The sequence below is a fragment of the Falco rusticolus genome, chromosome 4 (assembly GCF_015220075.1).
Source record: "Falco rusticolus isolate bFalRus1 chromosome 4, bFalRus1.pri, whole genome shotgun sequence".
NCBI lineage: Eukaryota > Metazoa > Chordata > Aves > Falconiformes > Falconidae > Falco > Falco rusticolus.
This window is the reverse complement of record NC_051190.1, coordinates 21,589,208-21,609,555: the sequence shown is the minus strand read 5'-3', so window position 1 is coordinate 21,609,555 and position 20,348 is coordinate 21,589,208. Positions and strand designations below refer to the sequence as shown.

General features: G+C 43.2%; 1 protein-coding gene across 6 annotated transcripts in view; it reads right to left on the bottom strand.

The window, feature by feature from the left end:
• Window positions 1-20,348, bottom strand: part of CNTN4 (contactin 4) — a 339,145-nt gene that overhangs the window by 81,927 nt on the left and 236,870 nt on the right. For all 6 annotated transcript variants that reach the window (XM_037386326.1, XM_037386331.1, XM_037386328.1 and 3 more), the window contains one exon: window positions 4,399-4,602. In XM_037386326.1, the coding sequence (XP_037242223.1) occupies window positions 4,399-4,602 (204 nt within the window). The remainder of the gene's footprint in view (window positions 1-4,398; window positions 4,603-20,348) is intronic.

Below are 20,348 nucleotides of genomic sequence, written 5' to 3'. Positions count from 1 at the left end.
AGGAGATGATATGCATTTCCTGACAACACCTGTGAAATGTTAAAGTTTAATTGGGCTATACAGCTGCTGCTGATGGTAATTTTATTCCAGGACTATTTCAGTTCTTTCCTACTATTACTGTTTTAATTCTGATGTAAAAAATCCAAAGTGCATTTTAAAGAGAAGTAGTACAGTGCTGCAGGAGCAGTGGCTCTCAACACCTGGGTGCTCCTATCAGGCTCTGGCTGGTGTTCACTGCAGGGCTGGGATGGCCCACAGGATCCCAAACGTGCTGTGGTGGGGATGGCACCCTCGGGTACCTGCTGCCCTTCCAGGCGGGAACGGTGCCGCCAGGGTTGGGGCACCCAGACAACAGCCACCTCCTTATTAAATGGAGGAGACAGCGTTGGATATTTGTTCCCTCTTTCCACCTCCTTTCCAGTCCATATCCCTCAGTGAGCTGCCAGGCTTGTCTGGCATTCAAATTTAAATCCTTTTCCTTGTGAGCTTCAGTAAGTGTTACAGCCCTAGTGGACACCTTACTTCAGGCTTTAGGGTCATTCTCATTCTTCAGTGTCATATATATATTTAGCTATTTACTGGATTTCCCAATGTTAAAATAACTCGGAAAGCCCTTTCTCCTCAATGGGAAGTACCAGCTGGCAGTGTCAGGAATAACTCCAGTCCTTGCAGAACACAGGCCAAAACTCATCCTCAGTGCCTTGTGAAATCTAGAAAACCACGCTACCTTGTATTTTTTCCTTATATACACTAGCACTTACATGATGCAAAAGGGAGAGCTGCTTGGCATTCCTTGGCATATCCCTGTGCTGGGATATGGCGCACACTTCAGGAGGACAGGTCCCAAACCGTAAATGTGCAGTTTTGGGGACCGCTGCACCTACATGACATTTTATTTACATCTTTCATCCATCTGCACGGCAAGCAGCCTCACCACCACAAATCCATAAAAATAGTTGAACAGGGGGTGATGGCATGCGTTTGTGGGAGGGAATTGAGAGGGACAGAGGAAAAACATCGTTTTCCCAGCACACCCTGTACTTTGTACAGTGCATTTATCATCATCACGTAACCTCTGTCCATCGAAGCAGAGTGTGAGCTCACACTGACCGCGACAGCTGCCTCGGCGCAGTCTGTTCCTACCACCACCCCATAACCATCTACAATATTTATCTCTCCAAGGAGGAAAAGCTGTCTGAGGATAACTAATGGGATAAGAGGCACCTTCTGCTTCCACAGCACAGCGACAGGGAAAGAACCCCAGTTCTGTCAACAAGAGCATGTGCTGCTGGTTACAAAAAGCCACTGCAAACAACATCAGGAGATCTGTAACTCCGGAGCCTTGCAGCTGAAAACAAGCAAAAAACCAGCACAAAAGGCACAGGTGGGGAAAGCAATCTGCCTACAGGATCTGATTTCATCCCCTGCACCCGTATCCTTTCCTTTTACGGATTACAGCTCAAAAGCCTGGCATTGTAAAGCAAGCAGCACTTTTAAAACATTAAAAAAAAAAAAAAAAAAAAAAAAAAAAATAAAAATGCTGAAAAGCTGTTTTTCCAGGATGATTACATTCAAGCAAAATAACCACGACAAAAATGGCAGGTATTCAATGCAAAAAGCTGAAATGATTCACAACTAAGTCTAGAAAAAAATTACTGCCATAAATCGTAGAAGAAATGTGAAAAGAAACCTCGGGGCTCTTGCAGATGAGATAGCAGCCCTGTGTGTGCCACCCTGCACCCAGCCCCGTGGTGGGGAACTGGGATGTTTGTTAGTTCGTGGGCAGTTTGAACACTGGCTACAGGAAGAATACCCACCATGTAATTTATACACATAGTTCTAAAAAAAATAATAATAATTCTTGATATCGAACTGCATAGGGTCAAGCCCAACCATGAGCACCTAAACTCTGTTTCCTTCCTACAGCTCTAGATTGAGAATTCTAAAAGATTTTGAGTGAGAGTTTATGATCAGCACAAAAGGAAAGAGTCTTCTCTTTTTCTCTCTTCAACTCAATTGAAATAATTTAAAAACTCCAAATATAGGTACTATTCTTAGTTCTAGATGACCAGTATTCCTGTTGGATAGCATCTAACTCCACCATTTGTTTCTTTCAAATTAACAGGGCTATTCGTCAGCTACAGGGACCTGTAATTCTGAACGACAGCAAAAATGTTCTGCAGTTTGAAAATAACTTTGATTTTTGAGAAAAACAGAAATTTCACAAAGAGAATGTTGTAAAGCACTTGGATTTTTTTGGCATTCACAGAAAGTATTTCAACATGAAGCCAGCCAGGTAATAACTTAGAACCTTCCAGCACATGACGGTTTTACGAAGAGCGCATTGGAGGAGGTTGGACTGTCCCAGCCGGGAGGCCAGCTCTCCAGCCCAGGGGTGGGGGGCCTCACAGCTGCACCAGCCTCCCTGTAACCCGGGAGCTGCCAGGGGGACGGGGACACCCACTCCCTCTCCCGAGCTGTACGCCGCCCCCCAGATGTGGCACTTTCCTGTCCGCCCAGGCGGCAGCCAGAGGAGCAGCTCAGTACATGTAAATCAATCCAGAGAGGTATGTTATGAATTTTTTTCCACTTAAATCACTAATAGAAATTAAATGGAATTGAAACATTAATTGTTGATGAGCTAGCCCCCGAGCCTGCTAATTTAATGATAAAGCATTGTAAAGAAAATAGCATGTCATATATACGAAGATATACTGGACGTGTTCAGATATGAATGCAAAAGATAAGCAGGACATGTTTGCCAGTGGAAATACAACGTGCCTCACATTTTACTCACTCTTGTTGTTCACACTATGAAGCAACATATATGATTTCTCTTTTCAACTGTGATAGTGCATTATCTTTGGATTTTATAGGAATACTCCATGTGGAATGAAAAATTGAGACCTGCTGATTTTTAAAATGAAGCCTGGCTGTAATACCAGTGCCATCCTATTTTAAAATAGACACTTAGCCCGCGTTTGGCTTCTGAGTACAGCCATCTTTGGCTCTACAGACACAACAGCACCTTTCTTGTTTAACTCAGGAATGTATTCCCCAGCCCCTCAGAGGTTCAATTAAAGTTTCATATCTTTAATAAACAGCAGAGTGCACTTCAAAGGAACGGGAGAACATTCCTGTGAATTACCTCGGGAAGGCGATGGGTCCCTGTAAATAAAGTGGAGCACGCAGAAGAGCGATGCGCCGGGGCAGAGCCCTCGGCGAGGCACTTTGCAATCAGGCTGCCCAGCAATCAGCCCAGCATCAGCCCCGACACGGCACACGAGCAGGCACCGACTTGATTGTGATAAATGGAAGCACTTTCAGCTAGGTAAGGTTTGCATAAAAGTCCTGTTAATGTAATATTTTAAAAATATTTCTTCTTCAACACTGCAAATGTTACTAAGGGACAAATTTAAATATTCATCTTTATCTTTCAAGCGTTAGATGACTGACTTGGGACTCAGAGGGACGGAATTACTGGCACTGCGTTTACAGAAATGCAGCCTGCCCTGTAAGGGAGGGCAAGCCTGGCCCAGCCCTGGGAACCAGCTGCCTTCGCCCCCGCAGCGCAGCCACAGTGCCTTCTCATTGCCCACGAGGTTTCCAAACTCCCTGCCTGCCAGAGCCGTGTCAATGCGAAGGGGACGGCGACAGGCAGGAGGCTGGCACCAACCAGCCTGTATTGTACAAGCAAGGAATTTTTGTCAAATACCACTAGGTGACAATGGATCTTCTTCTAGAAGAAGTTTCTAATAATGCATTTCTATTTCTGGAACAAATGTCCTAACTGTTATCCTTTAAACAGACAAATTTTAATTAATTTTAATTGCAAATTAACATGCAAATTTATTTTTCTTATCTGCTCAAAAATGACGACGATACAAATCAATTGTCTGTATAAATTTAGAAATCCTCTCTTGGTTTCTTCTTGCTTTTTTGTATTATTCCACAGACTACTAAAAATAGCACTAACTCTGCTGGGAAATACAGCCCAAGCTAACAGTTAGCGAAACACAAAGTGCTTTTGTTCACTTTTGGGCTGCATAAAATGAGCAAAACTAGTACATCCAAACTCTAAAAATCTATTTTTATTTCCTGTCTTTGGCCAAGTGTCATCAGGTTTTTCTGTTATAACCACTGCCTGATGCTGAGAGCTGTTCCAGTGGTGGGAGCAACCTTGGCCACTGAACCACCAACCCCACCACTGCCTGTGACAGACCCACAGCTAAAGCAGAGGTCTCCAGTCTCGATGAACCTCTGTGGAGGGGAAGATCTCTCCCTTTACTCTTGATATAAATATTCCAGGCCATTTCTTAATTTCTGGGTGACAGCCAGTCAAAGAAAATAAAACCAGCTCGCCAAACCCCATCCCCAATTCCCTTCTCTAAGTCCTACCATCGTTCCGGAGGATGAGCGGGGTGGGGGGACCCAGGACCCTGCTGTTGGTCACCGTGTTCGTCACCACACACGTGTAGTTGCCCACATCCGAAGCTTCCACCTTTGCAATGTACAAATTCCCAGTCTCTTGCGAAACGAAGCGGCGGTTGTCCTGGTGTACGAAGGTCGGGTACTCGTTGAAGATCCATGCGTAGGTGAGCTCTGGAAGCACAGGTACCACCAGCGTTAGTGACAGGGTGTACGTTCTCACGGGGCACAGCCTGATGCTGGGCTCCATCCCAAGGTAAAGCCCTGAAAATGTTTTTTTCCCTGTCCCCTTCAGATAGGAAAATTGGATTTATTGCAAGCCATGAAAAGATAAAAAGGCTAACGTTTTGCAAGGTCTCATTTTCATGGCTACAAGTATACATTTCCAATGGTGACACTTCCTGAGCCTGCACATGGATCTAATATTCTTGCTGCTCCTCCAAGTTCTTCCAACGCACAATGCAATGCATTTTACAAGAATCTCACCTTTTTGTCATGAATATTTCAGCCTGACTCATGACTTTTCTTTTATTCTTTCTTACCGTTTTTTTTTCTTTTAAAGACAATTCGAAGAAGGATCTGCCGAGCCATGTTATCACATGCTGTACATTTTCTTCACTTGGAATTTCTGAATCAGCAAAAAACTGAACACTAAATTAACCAGCTGTAATCTTCTATATGACTAATAAGACAGTACTCTGTGTTTTATAAGACATCTTTGGAAGTTATTTGAGCAATAAAAAAATCAGATGCCGCAAGTAGTTGCAGAGTTTGTAAGTGAGGTTAATGCAATATAACCCTATTATGTTTGCCTAAGACTAATGCCCAAACACCCTGAAAATGCTTGAAGAACTGAAGTGAATACAAGATCGCTGTAGTTTTCTAAGGGAACACTAATTATACTAAAAAGCATATTCTTATTTTAATACTCTAATGAGTCATAACTGTAATTGACCTCAACTACATTAGGTACTTTGGAAAATATATTCTGCCCTCATGTTCCACTGTTTACATATATAAGAAGCTGAATGCAGATTGTTGGGTTTTATTTATTTATTTTTAACAACAGGATTATAAAATGCCTGCTTAGACTTTTAGGAAGATATGATAATTGTGTTTATGTGGGAATATCTAATCATCATATTTACACATGTGCATCTAATTATAAGTAACCTCATGCTGATGTCAAGAGGATACTCAGAGCAAACAAGGTACCACTTCTCAGCTGGCTTATTATTTTCTGCAAGTAGTTAAGGTTTGTGGTTTTTTTTTTTAATTTACTCTTGGTGAACAATTATCTTGTTCCTCCAGAAGCACCCAGGAATAGGCAAATAAACATCACTGCCCTGGAACTCACAGAGGCATCTAAATTTGAGTGAATCTTCACGCAGCAAGTTTCCACCAAGCCCCCCCTGAGCTCCGCAATATGACATTTTGCGCTGACTGCAGAATGGTGAAGTGAGCACACATCCCTCAGAAAAACACAGAACTGGGAGGTCTTTCTGGACCAACCATCCCTGTCCCACCCTATCCTTCCCCAGGACACTGCACAATCCCATTCATAAACATACTCTAGAAGCAGCAAGGCTTTTGGCTCCTGCTTTTCTGTTGTACGTTGGTATTACTTTAATTGCTAAGAACCCTCTAATTTCCAGGTTAAGTATTTTCATTGCTAGTCTACAGCTATGTGCTTCTGGGCTAATGATGCCTTTAGCTTAGAAGAGTTCTTGCCTATTCACCGGCGAGAGCCATCAAGAGCCCTTCTGCCTTCGTTTTCAAGACAAGCTTTACAACCTTATGATCATTGTGGTAGCTTTTACTACCCTCTACTTTAGTTAAAACTCTTGAATATTTGTGTCATTTGAACTGATAGCCAGGTCGAAAACCTTGGGTAAGCAGGTCACAGGAGAGCAGAAGGCAAACGTAAAGTTCTACATAGTACGCAGTTGTCAAGAGCAAAGAGATCAGATCAAGGAGAGCACCAAATGGTGAAGTTCTGGGATCCACACAGAGGAACCCAGTGCAGAGGGCATGAAAGGAGACCTATTCCTAGACTGCAAAACATCAAACTCTCCCCAAAAGCCATCATGAAACTCTGTTAATCCAGTTACATAAAAGTAAGGAACATAACAAAGATCTGATGTTACAGCTCTCCCTTTCTTTCATTACAACAAATATTTGTCCAGAAAAATACAACTGCCTGAATTACACAGAATTAGTATTAGGAGTAGTCCATTATTGCTATATAATATTTAAAACAACCGGATAATTCTGTCTCTCTCAGATAGCATGGGACTAATGGAATATAGAGCACAGGGAATAATGCAGGCTGGAGCATCTATAAGTGCATTTGCTTGTGTAGCAACATGTAAATAAATACTGTATCAAACTTACTTTGATTTCCTTAGAGATCCTAGTGCAATATTTATGGCTTTTCAAACTTGATGGATCTCTTTTGATAAGGTTTCACATGCTAATTGCTCTGGAAGCGATACACAGTTCACATCCCACAGCCAATTTGTAACAACTGTGTAAACAGACACTTAAAATACAGCCTGAGATGGCTCCTGGTGACTGCGCGATTGAAACGTTTGCTGAAGTTACAGACACGGAGTCTTTCCATACAAAGAAAGAGCAGTCACAGGCAATTTGTGGTTCTCTAATTACACATTAGACTCTATATCCTTGAGAAATTTATTACAAACTTCTCCTTTATAATTTGGGGCCTTTTTCATGTAATTTTGCCTAATTTACAATGCTTTTAATTTCCCCTTTAAAGCACATTCAGGGTAGGTCTACCAAACACAGGATATTATCCCAAGATTCCTGACCCGTGCCTGCTGTCTGTAAAGGCAAGCAGAGGTGGCCAGCAGCCCCCTTGCCACCAGCAGAGCACCCGCCTAGCCACCGCTGCAACGCCTGTCGCACCATGATGCCGTACTTCCCTCCGTTGCCCTGACGGCCTGGATCCTCATGGTAGACCAGAATGAGATGAAGGGTTTTGGGTGGCAGATCTTCACCTCTGTAGTGATTATCAGCAAGGACAGGAAGATGGAGAAGTTACTTAAGGTCTATGCACCCTGGCTTGAGCCATCACCAGACGAAATATATTCAACCCCAACACTTCTTGCTCTACTGACTACCTGAAGAACCTTTTTAGAATCATAGAATGGTGTGGGTTGGAAGGGATCTCAACCTAGTTCCAGCCCCCTGCTGTGGGCAGGGGCCCCTCCACCAGCCCAGGTTGCTCCCAGCCCCGTCCAGCCTGGCCCTGAGCACTGCCAGGGATGGGGCACCCACAGCTGCTCTGGGCAGCCTGGGCCAGGGTCTCACCACCCTCACAGTGAAGAATTTCTTCCTAATATCTAACCTAAATCTGCCCTCTCTCAGTTTAAAACCATTATCCCATAGATGTTCATCTACACAAATCCATGCTGACAGGTTACACACATTCCAGTATTTGAAATACCCACATACCACCACAGGCAGACGCTAGAAGGAGGAAAGTAGCTTTCTTTTTGCCAAAAGAACGCACAAAGCCACAAGTTGCTAGGTACTTGCTCTAATGGTCCAGAGCAAAGACAACAGAGGCGAGGAAGTCTGTCCTAAATTAATTAACATCACCCACTCATCACACAGGAGCCTGTGGAAAACCCTGCGTTCGTGAAGAGCAGCGGAGGTGACAGGTGTGTTAGCAGAAGCTGGATTTGACTTTGGCCAAGGCAGACGGCGGAAGCGATGGGCCCAAGCACGCCGATCTGCGCGTCACTCCCCGATCAGGCACGTGGCAGGAAAGCCCACGCCGCACCCACAGACCATTAACTTCTTCTCCACGCTCCCTCCCCTGCTGCTGCAGCAGAGGCTTTTAGGAGAAGCTCAATCACACAGAGGTAACATGGTACACTTACCGTTAATATTTATGCCCCTGGGTTAGTGATCGGCAGGAGAATGCAGTAGGCAGCATGTGGCAGCCAGGCTATATGCCTCAAACATCCATCTATGCAACATCAGGCAAACCGTTTTGATTTGAAGCTCCACCTTTTACTCAAGTTGCTATTTGCAAAGCTGTTTTCCTTAAATACAAGTGTCAACAATACCAAAAAAGAAGCCAGAAGCCTTTTTCTTCGCTCCTTTTAGCCTTTTCAGAGGCGATCTCACACCACTGCTGCCCCCACGCACTGCAGCAATCCTTGATGCTCAGGCTACCTCTGTGTTTCAGGACCAAGTGTACTAACCACACACACATACTCTGTATCACACACAAATATCAATGAATATTTACAAATCAAACCCAAGGCCTCTGCCACTACTGCGTGGCTAAATATCACGGTTTAACAAAATTTAGAGCAGCCAGCAGTTGCCATCAACTCTAGCAATTAAAAAGCAAATAAATTATTCAAGCTACTTGAATGTAGATTTAGGACATTTAAGATATGCCTCTTCAATTTCATTATCAGAGTGCAGACACACTCTTGCACAGCCCGGCAACTTCCCTCGCCCTGGGGAACATGACACACGAAGGAGCAGAAGTTGCATCACTTCGCCTTGTTGCATGGTTTTTTTGTCTGGATTTTGTTTTTATTACTCTTTTTTTTTTTTTTTTTTTTTCCTTTCGGCAAAGCACACAGCCCTCCTGGGTCTGCTTTTCCTGATGACATTCACATCTTGTCATTTTTCTAAAGCATTTTTGATGATAAACTCTATTAAAGCATGAGTCTCTCCTGTGCTGCCCCCAGAATACACTGCTCAAGACAAGGAACAAAGCTAAAGACACTGTAGATTTTAAACTTTTTCTAAATGATAGCAAGTGGCAAAAAAAGGTTACCAAAAGCTGGACAGAAATTCTGCTATGAGTAATTACTGTAATTAGAACATATGGTTTGCCAAAATCATGTTCTCTGGTCTTCTGTCTTGTCACACAAGTGCTATTGGGTTTTTTTGCCTTTTAGTACAAGAAACTCTTTTCTTGAAAAAAAAAAATTAAGTCTCTTCTATAAAGTCAGGGCTGCCACTTAAAAAGGTCTCTGTAGCTATTATGGGAAAAGCTATTAAAACATCAAGATTATGGTAACCATAAAGCTGAATAGAAGAATTAAATTTTGAAATTAGTATTAGCCAAAAAATGGGGATCATTTATCATTTTTAATAAGAACAGTGTGGTAGAATACACTATTATTTTTTACGGGCTTTACTGAAAGTTACAGAGATTAATCCAATCTTTAATGATTCCTATAACTTCTGTGTTATCACCTACTATGTCACTCAAGTTTGACAGGTGGGAACTGATTTTCAGTGTGAAACAAAACATTTGCAGCATTTCCTGTAAATTTTGATGCACAAAAATTAGGCTTCACTATGCACGGCAGGTAACAAATACAAAATTAAGGAAATTATGAAAATCCTCCCTTTACAACAGTCCCAAGCAACCCAAACTATAATTGCAGCAGTATAGCATTTCGGAAGAGCAGTACGTAATTTTGAGACACTTTGAAATGAAAGATGAGGCTCATCCTGGTATGTTCTAAACAATGACAATTTAAATCCAGATACGGTGAGTACAGCTCCATGAGTTAGGTTTGCACTTCCCTTGATCATGCAGTTCTGTGAAATTATGTTCACTTTTTTATTTTTTCAAATACCATTTGTACCTAAGCATGGGAAGTGCCGAAGCTTTGCTGCCTGCTTTACACCATACCTCTACTTTCCTGGTCATAGATGGGCTTTTCCAGATACAGCCAGCAACAGCGAAGTCACAGTTTTTCCCACAGAGAAGCTCTTCCCTCCACTATTGCAGCACAATCCATGGTCGAGAGGAACTGGACCTAGCGCTGTGCTTTCACGGGACTCAGCGCAGGCACGCGTTTTAGGCTCTGCGTGTTACCGCCCGTGCCTGCTGCAATTACAGCAGCCGACGCACACCCGAGCCCAGCCAGTCTTCACCTTCCCACGCTTGCTGCACTCCAGGCTAGGAAATGCCAAGCGTTCACACCTGCCATTGATTTCATGTATTCAGATACTGTAGTATTTTGCCACACAAAAACCCCAATCACAGCCTGTACCCACCCACAACCAGCTCATAAAAGCCATTCGCACCACCAAGTCACAGTGGACAAGAGATAATTTTCACTTATTCAGAAATAGGACAAAGCAGCCCTGGATGGAGTGAGGGAAGAACCTGACCGCTTGTACCTTCAGTCGCCTGGCGCAAGGCTTCGCCCCAGCAGACCACGGCTGCGGTACAAGCCCCAGCAGAGCCCAGCAGAGGTGGCTGACACCCCCTCACCACCCCCCCTGTGCACCTCTGTGACTGCCCCCTGGGCCGGTAACGTCTCCGTCAATGGCAATGGTGGATACACTTTCATAAAGGACTGGGTTTTGGTGAATAATTTCTAGGGTGCTTCCCCCCCCCGATGGCTTGCATTCCTTCGTGTTCAAATTTCTCTTAAGTGGTACTAACAGGGTGTTTTGATGGTTACGGTAAACTGGGGCAATGACAAAGTATAACTGATTATCTGATGAGTGTCCTGTGAATTCATTCTGTACTCTCTCATTTTGCTTACTCAATTTTGCTGACTGTTTGTAGAGGATATTCATAATTTCAAATTTCAGTGTGATTTGATTAAGCAATCAATATCTGTAGCCCCACGACTAACAGAACACGAGCTGGAAAGGAGGCCCGATGCACCACGACACGCTGTCTGAGCGCACTGGCAAAGAGGAAAGAGGATTTTCAGGGAAAGACAAATCCCTGGCAGAATGTACTGTGTACACGGCCCTACCCAGACCCCCGAGGCTCCTCTCCACCCAGTACCAGTCCTCTGCTGGCAAGAGCACTGACAGCTTCTGGAGGTTTTGACCATTTTTCTCTTTCACAGTTTTATTTTAATAGTAAAGCTGTATGAATTATGCACTGTAGACATTTTTTGTGGGCTTACAGACCATTTCATTGCCCTGCTAGCACACTGGATCAATTTTTTATCTTCTCTTCTTAAATAATTGCAGAATAATTTAATGCAATTAACCTGGATGCAAACATCACTCAGTAATCCTCCTCTTGACTTTGTGCTCTGCCCTCTCCATCACACAGGGATGCCCAGCTACGTCACACCACAGATTCTGTGCCTCAAACACAGGTTTTAATAAGAAGAATAATGAACAAGATTAACTTAAAGTTAATAATACACTTCTGGATGAACCCTCATCTATGCTAAACCGGACGACACAGTTACTCAGCAGCCAGACAACCATTTGCACCCAAAGAAATGAGCTGTCCCTGCCAGATGGGACAGGGAAAAAGCACATGCCCTTCATCTTTGCTAGAATTAGTGCATCTGTTTGTAGAATTTGACTTGGAACAGTGTGAAAGAGGCACAACTCACTGTTGTCAGTGGTGATATGGTAATGATGGGAATCGTCATAAAGACATGAAATCATGGAACACAACAAACAGACTTCGAGAGGTCATCTATCCAACCCAAGGCACCATAACCATAACATTTAAAAATTTTTCTTACGAACCTCCAGTGATGACAATGCACAACTTCTGACACTGTGTACAGGGCACAACAGACACCCATGGGGAAATGGGACCGCACCACAGGCTGCATCGCTGGCATCTCCCCACCATGCACTAATGGTAACCACAAGCAGCCCCTTATCTACTTGGGGGGAGATAATTTTTCTTGTTAACATAACTGTGCCCGTGTGTTTGTTAGTGCTGGTTTATGATAATGAAAAGCTGGATGCTCATGTACATGGTATGTACATTAATGAGTCAGAAGCGTGTAAGAATGAGGAAAACATACAAATCAGCCAAATTCTGTGCAAACTCACTCTCACGGCAACTTGCAACGCATGCAGAGCAGTGGTTGCTTCCCAGCCCGTCGCCTCCATGCTCACCCAGCATGTAGAGCTTTACATATGGGTAATTAAAAAGGTGAGAGGTCTTCATTACCTGAAGCCTAATCAATAGTCACCTGTATCTGCTGCATCTCCATTTTTCTGTATCTCTAAAATAGTTAAATATTTGATGGCTGTACACAATTGACCTGGCTTATCTCTGGCAAACAGCTTCCAGCCCCAGTCGATGGCTAGCTATGCTGGCTGCCATGGCACTGGGAACATTAATGACTACTGCACCGTGCCATCGGGGATTTTGATGAAATTTTAACTTGGAAGTTCCCTCAGGGAAAAAAATCAACAGCAACCTTTATCTATCACTGACTGGAAAAAGTTATGAGATGGAGTCCTGTGCTGTTGTATTTACTACAGTTAAATACACAAACCTATTTCATAAACATCTAATGGGCAGAAGACACCCTTCCACACCTGCACCCATCTAGCACGCAGGCTGGCAGGTTTTGGAAGAAACTTTTTTGTGTGTGCGTCTGACAAACTTCATAAGCCATTTTATAGAAATTTAAAGCTCACCCTGGCCTTCCCTGAAAAGAAAACCCACAACCCAACCCAACCTGTACTTTTCATAAGAGCTTATGACATCTTTGGGGAACCAGGTTGGGTGTTTACTGAAACTGGTGAACCTCGCCCAGGTATTGGATTTGATGCCACTTGTTTTCATGCATCTCTGGTTTAAACTCACATTTTTGGAGACAGGCTCTACCCAGCAGTGACCCAGCTGCTCCTGGACCAGGCTCTGTGGGAAGGGTCAGTGACCCCAGCCATGCCCCTTCCCAACGGAGATGCAAATGCGAACTGCACCAGCCAACAATGATGCTCCGGACACTCAAAAAGTTGGGTTACTTGCCCTGTCAAGAGATACTGATCCACTGATCCACTGAAGGGAATTATGAATTGGAAGCTTATTTCTGCTAAGGAAAGTTCCTGGGAAATTATTAGATGGGAAATCCAGGAATGAAACGCCCCCACCCCCCAGCATAAAGGAGTAACATAAAGGAGCCATGGCCCCTGATTTATGGGGAAATAATGCAGAAAGTGCTCACAAGTGAGTCAACAGCTATATATTTGCTACAGCCGTTACCCCTACTCGTCATGCAACACCGTACTGCTGGAAGCCAGGAGATGCATGCTTGGTCTCCTGTGACACGGATTCAAACCTAGATGATTCACGGCTTTTCCCACCGAGCAACGTACAGATCTGCATGATGCTCTCTCTGTTGGGAAGTTGATATCAATGAGAAAATTCTAGTACAAAAAAAGAGTAATAGCTTGATATGGTCCACAGAGTGGCATCAACAGCCTTGCAATGGAACACCTTCACCTGACAGCCTGAGACAAAGTACCTCTGTGGCAGATACTGTCAGTAGCAAATTGAAAGGACAGAGAGGAGAGGTCGGCCAGAAAAAAAAGATCAAGGGGGCTGGACTGAAGCTGCTAATCACTTAGGGACAAACATCAAATGAGAATAAATACACTGTAAGCTGGGCAAGTGCATAAACAGTGCTTACACCGAGTTTTAATTCTGTGCTGTATTTTTTCTGTGTGAGATTCAATCGGTGCTTACATTTCCCAAGCTTGTTCTATGTAAAGTGCTACACATATCACCTTAAGGAATGACTCACAGATTTAATCCATCAGTTTGTTTGCTGTTTAAAGTAGGAGCGAGTTAGCCTAAAAATCTTTTTTTTTCTTTTTTTTTTATTTTTGTGTGTGTGCACTTGCTTCAGTAAAGCTAGAGGTCCCTGGGCTTGTTTTAAAAGGTATTTCAATGTGACCTAGCTAATCCTTTAATACCAGCTTTCACTACCTTTGATCAGCCTCTTACTGTAGCTGGAAGAGATTAGATCAAACCTTTAAAAAAAGAAAGTTGGTTGCAGAGAATTTTCTTACTGCAGTGAATTAATATTATGATAAACTCCAAGGCTGGAATTTCTGGCCAAGCAGTGCAGGTGGTATGTCTTTTAGGAAAGATCTCTGCACGGACAGGCACTGCTACATGATGCTGTGGCACTTGCCTGTAGTGCACAGGAAAATATTCTCTTTGCATATTTGATAGATAAAAAATGTTTTGGTATCTACCAGCTGAAAACAACATCATGGTTGCACTTTTAGACATAAAACTTAAACATCACCATGATTGCACATTTAGACATTCTGTATGTATCAGGCAACAGACAATGACAAAATCATAACCCCCATTTATTTTTGAACAACAAAATATCACTCCCATAGGAAGGAGAGCTCACACAGCCAGGACTACTGACTCGAAGCAGTATAACACAATCAGGGATCTGGAAACCCAAATTTGATTGAAAAAGTAGAGATACACCAATGCTGTGTTTGTGTCAACACCACACTTTCTGCTGTAAACATCTCAAGGGAGCTGAAAGTAGATCATCCTCCCTGTTGGCTTCCAAGAGCTTTGCCTGATGAGGCCAGCCAAAGCGGGCTTTGGAGGGTTAGGGCGGCTGCAACAGGCTTAGCAGAACTCGGGAGCTAGACTCATCTCTCTAATTTATTTTATGAAGAGATCACAAGATGTTACAACATTCAATAAATGCCTATTGACTGCATTCTGCCAAACGACAGATCTCACTCATCTTTAGCCAGCTCCTGCTGCCTCTACCCCCTTCTCAATATCATTTCAATCTTCATTTAGTGGCGACTGCAACTGAACAGGGAAATAAACCACATGACTAGCTTGCAGATGATTTCTTTTTAAAGATGTCAACAGCTGTCACTGATAAATAAAGGAAAAAAATCATTAATGTCACATTCCTTATTATTTTGGTATTTCCAGGGGTTTTACTGGAGAGTTGAGCCTCTCCCCTTCTAGCTCTGCGGGAGGGCAGTGTGCATTACACACCGAGGCGTCCTCACTGCCTGCCCGTGACAGCCCAGCTGGGGCACCAACAGCGAACGGTAGGTGCTTGGTGGGAAGCTTGGAGCGGTGCCGGCACTGAAGGTGATAAATGACATGTGCCAGTTGAAAACTTGGGTCTGAACACCTTTGCCAAAGTCTGGATTTGGCTGTGACGCTGTTTTGCAACTCTTGCTCACCAAACCCATCCCTGCTGAAATGAGGCAAACCACATGCACTGACTCAGGTGCCGAAATTAGTGTAAATCTAAAATGAGCTTGGCATTTGTGTTACTGGAAGTATTTGTAATTTCGTAAATTTCTCTATTAAAACAGCACTGCATGTTCTCTGTGCTGTCAGAGATATCAAGTCGAAGCATTCCCAAATTAGGGAAGAATTTATCCTTATCCTTTATCCACAAATATGTTGATAAACGTGTGCACAAACTGAATCAGCAGTTTTTGAGAAAGGATTATGTCAGATTAATTTTAATCTAATCCATTTCTATCTCCTGAGAAGCTTTCTACTTCTTGCTTTTAATAATTTAAACAGTGACTGTGGCATAGTATAAAAAATAAATGATAGGAGATGTACTTTAAGTGGAAGTTACAACTCTCAATCACTTCTTATTTAAATGAGAGTTTCATATGCCTGATTTTTAAGTTTAATGAAACCCATTTTTGCTGAACTGCAATAATCTTCAACACATGGAACCAGACGCAGAAAAATCTACGCTCTCCTGCAGCTCACAGCGCCGGGGAGGAAGCCCCAAGGCTGACTCACATGCTCTCTGTGAAGCTATGGGAAGAGACACCTTGAGTGAATCTGGGGCTGTCAAGAAGAAATACTGTCATGCTGCTGAGATCCAGTTGCGGCTTTCAGGAGCATCACTCCATCAGCTGGGACCTCACCTCGGAGTTATGCTGCAAAGCACTAGGAACTGGTGGGTTCAGGGAAGTCATTTTCTGGTTCTTGGCCTGACATAAGTCACTTGAAAGCTTTTTTTTCTCCACAGCTTATGCTCTGGAACCTGCTTTTAAAATGTTGATCTTCTTTGGACATGGGAATTTGACTACTGTACGGGGACGTGTGAGTGGCAGTCACTATTAAGAGGAAAAACTGATACCAGATTCAGATCTTTTTGATGCTACACTGCTCTCCTCTCGGTTTTCTCCATCTCCCACATCTCCAATATCACACTACCTCCTTCTCCAATGAGCAATACCTAGACAAATCCCGTTTGAATCTCATCTTTTTCTATGCCAGGACAGACATCTGTGAGCTGCTGAGCCCCAGCTTGTGGGGAGCACCACCCTCCTGCGGCATTTTCCCGTTTGTTTGGAAATCAAGCCTTGCCTCTGCCATTCCCCACCTCCTGCAAGCAGGACTGTCCGTGCACAACACAGTTTAACCCCTGCCCCGTGAACCAGAGAGGTCTGCACCACCTCCTGGTACCACATGTACCACATCTGCCAACACTGACCCTACAACCATTGCCACATTCAAGTATATCAAAAGCATCGCTGACTAGTGCTAATGCAAAATATTTCCCTGACTCAGTCTTCTTTTTCCTTCCCAGCCCCAAGGGACAGTTTACCTGCTTGTATTTTCACTCCAACCTTCAGAGCAACCTACGAAAGGCTGCTCAATGACCTTGCAGCATTTGGACAAATAGTTGAACCAACTTGCAACCAGCTTAGCAGATTTTTTGCTTCGTTTCCTAGAGAAATGGAACTTCTGCAATCATGTTGCCCACCCATCTGTGAGACACTCCTCTCTAAATTAGCTTCTCACTAATTGGAACCAAATCTGACCAAGCAGCAAAGGCTTATGAAGACATTAAGGTAGGAGAGAAAGAAGAGAAACTATTAATGCCTCAATAAAGAGAAGGCAGTGGTAGATCAGCACTTCGGCGATCTGCTTGCAAGAGGCAACTGCCCAGTCCTGGGCACGTGGGTGGTGGTGCAAGAAGGACATTTTAAAAAAGCTCTGGCATACCACACTGGAAGAAACTGCAGGAAGATAAAGGCTGAATATTAAGGTTACTGTAGTGAAGAGGAGCAGGGACATATATTGTTCCAGGTTACCTGCTACGTAAGAAACATGGCAGGAGAAGCGTTCTCATCCTGACAAATACAGAAAGTAACATCACTTGTAGGATTCGGCTTTCCATTTCTCTGAAAATTTTATATTAATGGGAACACACCACAAGAAAAAGATCTGGAACTGAGAAGCTGATTTAACACTTAGGGGAACATGTGCTTCAAGGCTCTTGCCCAAAGCCATTCTGAATTGGTCAGCCAGCAGAAATGCCAGATGCATTTACGCAACAGCATAAATGTTGCAGAGCAGGCAGAACGGGCTGATGCTGCCCGGGTAGAATGAAATAATCCCCTGCTTTTAGGCAGATATTAGGTGGAAACATCCTTGGCCTCCTTAGCTACATGCTATTTCTAGAGTAATTTCTTCTCTTTCCCTTACCTCTTTCAAGGCTGACTGTTTTGCAAAGTTTTAACATAAACTTTGTTTAATGTTGACTGTAAGCACACCAATGGAGAACATTAAAAACGTTTGTTCCCATTGTTACTACAATGGCTCTAAACATTCATTAATAATGTATTAATTCTTCATACGTGACAAATAAAAAGGCAGTGTGACAGTTTTCAAAGGAGAGAGCGAAACAACCATGAGGTTGGTGCTGTAGGATGGCGAGTAAAAGGGCACAAATACTTGACAACAACTGAAGAAAACCATTCCAAAGCACTCCCTGCCGAGCAGCACTGCTCGGGGGGTGGAAGCCCCATGTGCTGATCCTCTGATGGTACCAAAATGCCTGATAAATGCCTTTTCCCTTCTGCACTGCTCTGAAGTTTTCCCAATTTTTCTCCCCTTCCTCCTTGCACTATGCAGCGGGGGCTGTACAAGCACAAGACGATACATGATGTGATGTGTGTGACAGATTATTTACGAGACAAACCCCTCAAACCATTCATCATGTAATAAAGGCCATCAGCCATACTTACAGGCAAAACATCTGCACTGTTTCCAGCCCATGAAGTGCCCATCATTGCTTTAAAAAAAATAATAATAATAAAAGGAGAGGGAAAAACTGACCAGACGAGTAAGCACGCACTAATCATTTTTCTGCAGAGCACGAAGTGGTCTCAGCACCACTGTAATCAGTAAAGTGCTTTTTGAAAACATGTCTGGTGTCTACACTTCACTACCTACCATACAGCATGAAAGGCTGAGATTGAGATGAAATCAGAATTGCCATCTTTTCTGTCAAATGTTAAAATTTAGTTAGTTCTACTTGATTAAGCTGTGCAACAGAACTAAAAGTTCTCCTAGCTACCAGAGGGTGAAAAAAAAAGAAAAAAAAAAAAGGCAGGAGAGTAGAGAACCTGAACACATCCATTATGTGAAAAGATGGGAGAATAATTCTCTGTCAACATTTCAGCTCACAGGCATAGATTCCACGGCTGTGTTTCCAACAGGTAATGGCATCAGATGGGAAAGAGTTATTTGAACTAAGCTTTAATGAATCTCCTCCTCCTTGGGAAGATGGAATTTTACAAGTGGATTGAGAACATGGGCACTACAGACAGACAGCAATCTCATTTTCCTTTAACTCCTGCCTCTGCTCAGTCAAAGAGAAGCAGTTCCCAAATGCTCAGGGAGGTAGCACGACTTCACAGCAAGGAGCAGAGGCACAAGGTGTCCAGAAAAACTGAGGTTCAGGAGTAGAAATCGGGGAGGTTCAGTTCCTGGGTCATCAGGAACTTTGTTAGAGGCCCCAACCAAGTGGGCAGGAGATGACGCATCTTGTAGAAATGTAGCCAGGTTTCCATCTGCATATCTAAGCACGTTACTATCTAAAAAAGCCATCAGCTCATTTATTTCTTGCACAGATTATTGAGATAAATCAGGAGTGAGAATAAATATGCCACAGATGTGGTGAGCAGTGGTGTGGGCTATGGACAGAGATATCTCAGAATAAAACATACCTCTGGGGATGCAAAGGGAACATGAAATTTAAATAATAAAGTAATTGAGAGATCATTATCACCAGTTCTCTGTGTATATTCAACAGTTTCACAGCACTTGGAAATCGCAATCTCTACATCTTCAGGGTTTTCCCATGAGGGCAGGAAGGCAAATGTCATGAGAACATCATGTATATAGATCTTCCTAAAGATAAACTGAGAGAACATAGGGGGTGGGGGGTGGGGGTGGTACAAAGGAAATCCTCAAAGCCAAGTTCATTTATCTTCCCAAGGAAGGGAGGGGGAAGGATTTACAGACTTGAGACTCGCTTGCTCTGCGTGCTCATGGGTGTGCTACCAGCCCGGCAGGTGAAGCGTGCATGCTCTCCCAATACAGTGGTTTTTTAATCTCCAGACTCACAATGACATGCTGGGGATGTTAGAAGGCATTTGAAAACTGCAGTTGTTAAAATATTAACTAACCCTGGCCTGACTATCAAATAAATCTAGCAGAAGTGGCAGTTAAACAACTCTGTTCCCACAAACTTAAATGAACAAAACTATTTAGCACAAAGGAATATTTTGGTCTTCAAATTTGGAGATAAAGTTAAAAGGACAGCGACCTCCAAATACTTCCCAGGCATATCCCCTCTGGAACACAACTTATATTCAGAGCCCTGAGAAACACAAGCCAGTGTTTGCTTTAGTTTTTAGGGCTCTTTGTTTGCCTGTTTCAATTAAGTTTATCTTAACAAATAAAATGCATCTTGGCAAATTTGACTAACAATACTGAAAAAAAAGCAAACCAGAAAAGCTAACCTGTTTTCCCCTGCAAAGCTCCTCTCAAAAGGAAAAGGTCTTCACCGACAGCTTACATTGAACACTCCAGTTTACATTTTTAAATGCTTCATGGTTTCTAAATATATCTAAATGCAATAAAAAGGCTTAAAGATACACTGGAATCAAAGACTTTGGACAAAACAAAGGTTGTTTCTTTTCCTTTTGTTTTGGCTGTAACCCCCCGCCAATCCATCACCTCTACAGCTCTTCCCTCTTCTGAAGAGCAGCAGCAGACAGCATTGATCCAGCAGGGCTTCACAAATGTAAAGCAGTAAGGATTGGTTTAGGGCATCCAAATTACAGAGCTCATCCTAAGA